At 44.8% G+C, this 9,442-nt stretch overlaps 1 protein-coding gene across 2 annotated transcripts; it reads right to left on the reverse strand.

The window, feature by feature from the left end:
- Window positions 1-1,328: 1,328 nt before the first annotated feature.
- Window positions 1,329-7,926, reverse strand: TARDBP (TAR DNA binding protein). 2 transcript variants are annotated; one of them, XM_054579756.1, is made up of 6 exons: window positions 7,610-7,926; window positions 6,096-6,340; window positions 4,917-5,080; window positions 4,429-4,569; window positions 3,630-3,800; window positions 1,329-3,245 (listed from the first exon to the last, which is right to left on the reverse strand). In XM_054579756.1, the coding sequence occupies exons 2-6, from the start codon at window positions 6,331-6,333 to the stop codon at window positions 2,715-2,717; spliced, it is 1,245 nt and encodes a 414-aa protein (XP_054435731.1). In that variant the 5' UTR covers window positions 6,334-6,340; window positions 7,610-7,926; the 3' UTR covers window positions 1,329-2,714. The 2 variants fall into 2 exon arrangements, with proteins under 2 accessions (XP_054435731.1, XP_054435730.1); XM_054579755.1 differs by having other exon boundaries at window positions 6,096-6,345.
- Between the last annotated feature and the right edge of the window lie 1,516 nt (window positions 7,927-9,442).

A 9,442-nucleotide genomic window follows, 5' to 3' on the forward strand; every position in this document is an offset into this window, starting at 1 on the left:
TACTTCTGAATTTCAAAAAAAAATTCAGGGCAGACTTAAACACCCATTGCTAGGTATTAGCACAGACACGCTAACAGAAGGCCGCCCGACACCGGAAGCCTTCTGCGACCAGGAACTAGACCCGCACGCGTGTAAACGAGAGGTGAAACCATGCCGTCAGCAAGCGCACTTACCCCGGGCTCCTGGAGGGCTCGCCAGTTTAGTCTTTGGAGGTCCCCGATACATGTTAAGTGTTACCATGTTACTGCTGCTGAGTAGCAGTGCAAGTGCTAAAATGCAAAATTCAGATGGTACAGGGTTTGGAAATCATGCAACTCAGATGCAGAAAAAAATTTAAACAATGCAAGATCCTTTTACAGAAGAAAACTGGATAATGAAACAATGTGGCGATCACAAGTCTAAAGGATGACTTATAAAAGTTAAAACACCTAAATTGCAAAAACCCTATTTATCATACTCTAATTAAATAAGGGCATTAGGCAAACTATCAACACAGAAGTTGTTACATTCGTCCATTAGAAAACAAGCTCAACTCTCAGTAGTAGTTACATAAAAAGTACAATAGAGAATCAATATATTATTGCTTTTACATACTTAACAATGCATCGTGAGAGTCTAATCTGAGTTTTGTAAACGATTTTATTCAACATTCCCCCCATCTTTGGAGGACAAAGCCCATTTCACTTAACACTTCCACAGACAGACAGCCCACCACCCTGCTAATTCTTAAAGCTATCAGGCTTCCTAATGGATTTCAGGCACAAGATAATTTGTGGTTTCTTCTACTTTATCCCTATTGCAATTAATTCCACTTTTCAAATCCCACACTAAAAAGGCGCTGATATTCCCTTCTTTTCAATTGATATGCTTTGCTACAAAGCATTTAAAAACAACACTGTTTTGCCCACTCCCCCAAATAAGATTATTTTTAGAAGGCATGATTGATTTCCTAATGGAGATTTATACAGGCCATGTCAATAGAACATCACCCAAATGCACAGAGGCACTAAGAAAAAACTGGAGGGTACTGCTTACCATTTTAGGTGTGGTCACCCAGACTTATTAAAAACTAGATTTAAAAAGAAAAAAAAAAACTTTTCACTTTAGACAATGCAAGAACAAATAGCAATTAAGTCTGGGTATCAGGTGTCAATGCATGACAGGTGATGAATCCATTTGACTTGAGACAACTTTTGAAATAAGTTTATTTGAAGCAAAATAAACTATTGCCAAGAAACTTTATGAAAGTTCCATCTCAAAAGGGTCAAAAAAGGGGAATTAACTGCTATGAATTCTTTGCATTCAGGGCTGCAAAACAAAGACACATATTATTTAAATCAGTTTTATTTAAGAATTTCCAATATTGACAACTCTTATAAAAGCATCCAAGCACAGGACACAGAACTGCAGCAAACAGCATTCTCATGGGTAGCTAACAGACAATAGAGCTTCCACCCGTCTTTTGAGACACCCCCAGCTCCCTGGTGAACTCTGCTTCCAAGTACTCCTGCAAAGCACACCACAAGCTCAGTCCATGTTCTCAGCCCATCAGCTTCAGTTCACATTACCACACTTACAGGTCAGTAACAGAAGAGAACACACACCATACAGCATTCACAGCAGTTGACAAAGGGGGAGGGGAAATACAAGTATCGTTTCACTTAACACATTCAACTAACGTGGGTTACCTAAGAACAAAACTCACTTAAAGTCTTCCAACAGATGTGGATGTCCTTTGAATGCAAGAAACATTCGTACATTATTTGCTATCATTGCTCTCTGCACACTCTCTCACCAAAGCCACAGGATGGAGAGACACCTCTCGCCAAGTTAAAAAATATCCATTTTGCACCACCGTCTCTGCACGCGCTCTCTCCTTTCCTCGCTCATACCAGCCTTTCATGCCTCGGCACCACCATCAATCCCACACAAGGTTTCAAAAGTTCAAACAGCCTTCTGGTTCCATAGCACAGCCTTGCGTTCACAGCGTCGATACGACTCCATGAAATAAAGAGTAGCGGATAAAAATGGGACACCCACCGTCAGAGACGCGGCCCGTGCAGTGCGACGACCGACTCTTGAATGAGAAAGCGTGTGGACAGAAGTGTTCCTACGGAGAGTGTTTACAGCACTACTTTCAATGAAGTGCTTCTTCCATAAACATTTGAAATGAGATGAACTGCAGAGATTAAATGAAGGCTTCATATTGTACTTTTGCATATGAAGGGAGACAAGTGTTAAAAAACAAAAACAAAAGAACCAAACACTGTGACACCGTGATCTCCAAAAAGGAGATATTCCTAAGGAAAAAATCCATATGGTGGGGTTCAAATTAAAACAAGCAGAAAAGAATGTAGTTCTAATTAATGGTTTCCATTTTTGAACATGCAAAGAATTCACTTGACAAGTCCAGGGATAAAATATTACAGGAGAAACCTTTTGATATCAATTGTAGTGTGTTGGTTCACCAATCAGGCAAACAGCAGTTCACTTTCAAACGTTCAATATTGCAACCCTTTATGTAACAAAACTTATAAAATTCCTTTAGCTCTTCCTCTTTTTCTAAAGAAAAATGTCAAAAATACTGCTGAATATACTCCACACTGAACAACCAAATTTTGAAAATTCTCAGTACATATGTATTTTACAATATACTTACCATGAGTTTAGAAAAATCTGAATTCCCCCCAGTCCATACAACCGTCACCTACCGCCTACATCCCCCAGCTGGAAGGTTTAGAATCCATGCTTGAGCCAAAGCCCCCATTAAAACCGCTGCCTGACCCTGCATTTGAAGCCGACCCCCAACCAATGGCTGCCCCTGAATTAGAACCGCTGTAAGAGTTATTTCCCGAACCAAAGGCCTGGTTTGGCTCCCTCTGCATGTTGCCTTGGCTTTGGTTATTACCCGATGGGCCCGACTGGTTCTGCTGACTGGCTAACATGCCCATCATGCCCCAGCTGCTCTGCAGGGCTGCCTGGGCCGCAGCCATCATCGCTGGATTAATGCTAAAAGCACCAAAGTTCATCCCTCCACCCATGTTACTACCTTGATTGTTTCCCAAGCCAGCTCCACCCCCTCTGCTGTTACCAAATCCACCCTGATTCCCAAAGCCACCTGGATTACCACCAAATCTTCCACTTCTTTCTAACTGTCTATTGCTATTGTGCTTAGGTTCAGCATTGGATATGTGTACGCTGATTCCTTTAATGATCAAGTCCTCTCCACACAGAGACTGGGCAACCTATAAGAAAATAAGAGGTGTAAATAAAGGCAATTAAACCACTGACTTGTACATCAAAGTAGCAGTGAAACTTAAGATTTCAAGCCATTATGTAAACTGGAAGAAAAATAAACAATGAGTACTCATTTAAACTCAAAATATCCTTAGCTTTAGTAACAGCAGCAAAAATTTTTCAGTTTACTTTGTAAAGATATGTAACACTTCCAGTTAACCACTACATACTGAAAAATAGTAAAGTGTTTATCACAAATATCTAGGTCCACATACCCCACAGCTTACAAGGTCAGAAAGCTCAGCTACGTAAAGATGGCAATTAGCTGGACAGGAAAGGTTCAAGAGAAATTATCTGATCAGCTGGGACAAAACTATTAAAGAGAAAAATACCTGATCATCTGCAAATGTAACAAAGGCAAAAGCCCTGAACGGTTTGGGAATGAAGACATCTACCACTTCTCCGTACTGGCAAAAGAACTGCCGCAGCTCATCAGCGGTCATGTCCTCTGTACAACGCCCAACAAACACCTTTCTGCTTCGCAGAGGCTCATCTGGGCTTTGCTGATCAAATTCAAAGGTAGGAAAAACATCAGAAATATTTTATGAGCAATGAAAAGGGTATTATGGTGGAGCATGTAACAAAATCTATCTGCCTTTTATGTTAGATGAGTCATTAACAAGTAGGTACGTTCTTATTTTTTTTTTTTTTGCGTTAGCAATCCTCTTTCTTGTAAGACTTTGATGACGAATTCGGTTTTAGAGTTTAAAGTTCATGAAAGTATAATTGGATTTAGGAAAGTCAATGACTTAATGTCCTGGCAAAAATAATAATGTTCCAAATAAGCAAGTCTTGCTTGCTTGGAACAAATCAGGCCTTTGAACAAGATTATTGTACTGATTATGTTTGTGTTTTAACATTTAACTATGTAAAAAATTGTTCACTCTCTAGAAATAACAAGAGAAGAGAATAAAACAAAGGAAGTTTGGTTTAGAGGGCTAATAAATTAAGTATTTCAAACCATCATAAAATATTCAGTATGCATTAAGGTCCCAAGGTTTTACCCAGACAAAAGATTTCAAGAACACACCCTGACACTGTCTTTTTTCCAAGTGTATTTAACATTTTATAGTGTCTTCTAAGGAAATTTGTCAGCAAAAGTTCCCAAAGAGGGGAGGGGAAGCAAAGTACCTTAGAATTAGGAAGTTTACAGTCACACCATCGTCCATCTATCATATGTCGCTGTGACATTACTTTCACCTGGGTTTCATATTCCGTAAATCGAACAAAGCCAAACCCTTTTGAATGACCAGTTTTAATATCTTTCTTGACCTAGAAAAAAAACCATTTAAGTTTCCTAAAACAACACACACATCCTGAGAATTCCCTGATAGTGTGAACAGCTTCGACTGGATGCAGTGGCTGAACTGAAACTTAAACCAAGCTACTCTCGAGGTAAGAGCAACAGGAGGGTTAATGCTGAATTGAGACCCTGTTAATAGAGTAAAACTCCTTCCCACAGTAGAACCCAACAAGCTACTTCGACTGCAAAGATAAACTAGATCTAAAGTTTACACATCTTAAAAATACTGTCTGCGAACGTGAATGCCGGTGTCACTGAAACAGGAATTCTGGGTGCTCCTCTGAAAAAGAAAAACTTAAATGAAACCAAAGTTTACCTGAACCATAAGCACTTCTCCAAAGGTACTAAAATATTCTTTTAGATCCTGTTCGGTTGTTTTCCACGGGAGACCCAACACTATTAAGTCAGATGTTTTCTGGACGGCTCTTTTCACCTTCACTGCTGATGAAGCATCTGTCTCATCCATTTTTCTTTTGTTATCTAAACAAAACAAGCAGAAACCTTTTAGAACTCTTCATTTAACACGTCTTAAAACAATGCCTCCTATACCTAGAAGTGAGAAGCAAAAAGATTCTAAGAACACGAAGATGTTTCAACTTTTGGCAAAGGGTGATGTCAGCTCTCAAGGACACAGTACAAAATTGAATTAAATGGCAGAGGTGCTTTTCTGGTGCAAATCCAGGGACCCACACCTCTGGTTCTGTAGTATCACAAGATTACAAATGTATACTGTAATCCCCTCTCAAAAGGCTTATCACAACAAAAATAATTCTACTTCACCTTGACTTTAAAACACATTAAAGAGGAAAAAAACAGGTTAAAAAAGTGTAACACCACTTTTTTGCCTAGTAAATTTGTTTACTTATTTTAATGCCCACAACTTAAAGTCTAGATGCCCCCCAAAATAAGCATCTTTTATCTCCAGCTGTGGATTTAAGGGTGATTTCAATTTTCTTTTTCTTCCTAAACTTTCAACAATAAACTCACATTAATTTTGTAAAATAAATAAAAAACTTAGGTTATTTTTAAAAACCAAAATTTGGAAGGGAAGAGGAGAGGAACTACGTGACAGTTTTAAAAACAGGCTTTTTTTGAACAGCTTTAGGTTCTCAGCAAAACTGAGAGGAAGGCAGAGATTTCCCATATACCACCCTTCCTCCACACATGCATTGTTTCTGTTACCAATATCCCCAGAATGGTGATACATCTGTTACAAACGATGAACCTACACTGATAAGGCAGTATAAATAACACAGCAATATTTGCTCAGATAATTATTTAAGTGCATAGTTTTCACTTTAAAAAAATGTTCTGTAATTTCGAATTTTCCCTCACTTAAACTATTGGTCTTACAAACTAGTCTACCAGTAACCTTTAAAGAAATACACTGGTTACAGGAGACACTGCACCATGGAGAGGCTGTGATCTATGACTTACAATGAGACACCAACTCCACTACACCTTACCGTTACTGTAAAACGAAGTGGCAACAAACCTTTGGGATAGTTGACAACATACACCAGGTTTCCCCAGCCATTGTCCGGGGCGTGCAGGATCCCCTCCACCAGCCGGACGCCTCTCATACACTGGGACACGGGGTTCCTGTAGCGCAGCCCACACGCCCCTGGAAACTGGGCTGTAACCGTGGACAGCAGCACTGTCCCATCGTCTTCTGATGGTATTTCAATGGGCTCGTCGTTTTCATCTTCCGTTACCCGAATATATTCAGACATCTTCTATCTTTTCTTAAATGGAGAAAGAGATAAATAATCAACACTTGTGTCCAAGGAATTGTTTCCTTATAATCAGCTGGTCCGTAGCACTACCGTGCCATAGTTGTGACGTACAGAAAAATTCTTGCTGTTTGGATTCTTACACATGCTGGCTATCCCTGAACTGTGAGGAGGCAAAGATGGTAATTCCTATAAAACTGTGATGCCAGTCCTGGCTGGTGTGGCTCAGTGGACTCAGCACCAGCCGGAAAACCAAGGGGACGCCGGTTCAATTCCCAGTCGGGGCACATGCCTGAGTTGTGGGCCAGGTCCCCCCAGTAGGGGATGCCTGAGAGGCAACCACACATTGATTGATATTTCTCTCCTAGAGAAACACCACCACCTGGGTGACCTTATGCGAAATACTTAACCTCTTTGTGCCTCAGTCCCCCTCTCTAAAAATAAACAACAAAATCTTTAAAAAAAAAAAAAAAAAGTGAGGCCTTGTGAGTTCATTCATTCAATAAACATTTGCTGAGGGCCTACTATACATCTGGTGCTGCAAGGACAACTGCAAAGCCAAAGTGCATGGGGTGGCATGCTGGTTACAAGGCGGGGAATGACAGCAAACAATGATCTTACTACAACGGGGATATGCATACTGGATAGTAGTCAGTAATCTTGGGGGCCCGGGAGAACCACCTAAGCTGGTCGAAGTGTGCGTGTGCGGGGGGGGGCCGGGGGGCCGGAGTGTCCCTAAGGAAGCGATGCAGAACCTGAGCCCTGGGACTGAATGGGAGCAGCGAGCTAGAAAAGAACAGGGTAAAAGTTTCTCCCTGTCCCTCATTTTGGGACTTCCGGGGGCCCACCAAACTTGAGCTTCAAGGACAGCGGCGACAGGTCCTGGGCGACAAGGGCCATCACCTCCCAGAAGCCAGTGAGTGACAGCCGGAGTGGGAGTTAAGCGCGGCCCGGGGCGGGGCCGCTGGGGCCCACGACCTAAGCTGACAGCGTCGCCTGGAGTGCAAAGTACCAAAGGCACCAAGCTCTGCCCGGGGACCGACGCCGGGACAAACTTTTGCCTGAAGCGGCGCGGTCCTGCCGGCCCCACGTCCCTGCCCCGGCGCCCACTGACACCCCGCGCCAGGCCCCAAAGGCGCTCCCGCGCGAGCTAGCTCGGGCAGGACCAGTTAGGCCCAGGCCCGGGGCGGGGCCGAGGCCACCGCGTCCGCCTTGGGCCAGCCGTGCGGGAGCGAGGCACACAGGGCATCCTCGGTGAGCAGCGTCCGCGACTCACCCGCTACGCCGCTGACAGGAGGACAGACAGGGAAACTCAGGCAGCTAGGGATCCAGAAGCAGCCACCCAGCTACCGCTTCGCTCCCACAAAATGGCGCTAGGGCCGCCTCCTCCCCCCGACGGCCGTCGTCCTCTCCCACCGGCTCCCCGTCAAGAGGGGGAGGGCGCCGCACGGAGACGCCGCAGCTCTCTCCCCCGCGAGTTAGGACTCCCTTCTGGGCGGCAGAGCATACGGAGGAGATTTGACAGCTGAAACAAGACCAGCACCTGGGCCTGTAAACCTAAACACTGGAGGAATATGGATGCGTTGGCTCTACGTCCCCCCACGTAGCGTAGCAGACGGTTTCGCCCAACCAACGGCCGGCCCCGGCTCTCGGGCGGAGCTCGCGCACTTTGAAAGTGCGCGAGACTAGCGCAGCGGCCGGAGCCTGCGAAGGGAGGGGTGGGGTCCGGCGGGGTAGGGGCGGTGCAGGGCGGGTCCGGGCGGGGGTCCGGGGCGGGGCCGAGGCGGGGTCGGGGCGGGGCCGGGGCGGGGCCGGGGCGGGTCCGGGCGGGCCCGGGCGGGGCCAAGGCGGAAGGTTCGGGTACCTCCTCGTCTTCGCACAGTTTGGAAGTCCAAGAGAGGCTAAGCAGCCCGCTCGTATGTCCTCTTCTTCCTTCCCTAGCCGTGCTCCACACTTGGAAAGAATAACTTTGTTTTAAATAATAGCAATGATCGCACCTACTGTGTACCAGGTGCCTTCTAAGTACTGTACTCACACATTTAATTTCCCCTGCAGTCTCGTGTGGTAAGTACTATTGACATGATCCACATGCACAGATGATGAGAAAACTGAGGCACAGAGAGGTATTTCGCATAAGGTCACCCAGGTGGTGGTCCTAGGATTTGAACCCAACCCTAATAACACATTTTAGCTCCAGGCCTCTAATAGCAATAATGTGTTTCATCTGTGTTAAGACACACCTTTCATTTCACATTTCTGAATATGTGCTTTCAGTTCCAGTTCCATTGATGATATGTCCATATTAACTGGCAGCAATTTTAATTTCGTTGGGTATATAGGCGCATCAGCTTCAATGAAATGCAGTGATACCAAGGTGCTCTATATTTATGCATTAACTCATTTAATGCTCAGAACAGCCCTATGAGGTAGGTGACTTGTTATCATTCCTGGTTTGGTTATAGATGAAGAAATTGAGGCACAGAGGTTAAGTAACCCTGCCCAAACTCATAGGGCTAGTAACTGGTGGAGCTGGGATTTGAACCAGGCAGTCTGGCTCTGTAGTGGGTGCCTCCTGCTTCTTACAGCCTCCTAGGGAATCCATCTCTGATGCCTGCTGTTTTCATATTAACCAGGTTATGCCTGCACCAATTTGGAGAGAGAAGGAGGAGGAAATGGAGGCAGACAGAACAAATGACCTTTACCTGCCCCCTCACTCAGGGGTAGCCTCGCATACAGGGGACATGGCTGGGATGACGGTCCCTAGTGGTCCCTCTCGTTTCAAAACACTGGACAAAGCAGGGAGGTCTGCATCATCTCAGTCCACCCAGTTATTGGGGTGGGGAGAGAAGTTTTTCTTACTCCCTTTTTGCAGAAGAAGAAACTCAGATTTGGAGGCCCAGGTGACTTGCCTGAGGTCACACGCTTGTCCAAGAATGTCACCCAGCCTATAAATTGCTGTCTGGAGTTTGTCAGGCCCTGAAGCTCTGCTCCATCCACCTCCCTGGGCCCTTCTCCGTGACAAGACTGAGACTGGGGCATGCGGTGTCGGCAGCTCTGTGGGCCTGCGGGTGCCTGCCACAGTGGGCAGAGCTGGGCATGCAGAAAGAGG

This window comes from Pteronotus mesoamericanus, unplaced genomic scaffold, assembly GCF_021234165.1.
Source record: "Pteronotus mesoamericanus isolate MK-2021 breed Mesoamerican mustached bat unplaced genomic scaffold, CSHL_Meso_final contig_557, whole genome shotgun sequence".
In the NCBI taxonomy this organism is placed as follows: Eukaryota; Metazoa; Chordata; class Mammalia; order Chiroptera; family Mormoopidae; genus Pteronotus; species Pteronotus mesoamericanus.

What these genes read in the sequence shown, in the direction of transcription:
- TARDBP (XM_054579756.1), bottom strand. Translation starts at nt 6,333, where the DNA reads ATGTCTGAATATATTCGGGTAACGGAAGATGAAAACGACGAGCCCATT. An exon ending in TGTTGTCAACTATCCCAAAG is followed by an intron (nt 5,081 to 6,095) that starts GTTTGTTGCCAC and finishes TGTTTTGTTTAG; the next exon opens with ATAACAAAAGAAAAATGGAT. An exon ending in GAGAAGTGCTTATGGTTCAG is followed by an intron (nt 4,570 to 4,916) that starts GTAAACTTTGGT and finishes TTTTTTTTCTAG; the next exon opens with GTCAAGAAAGATATTAAAAC.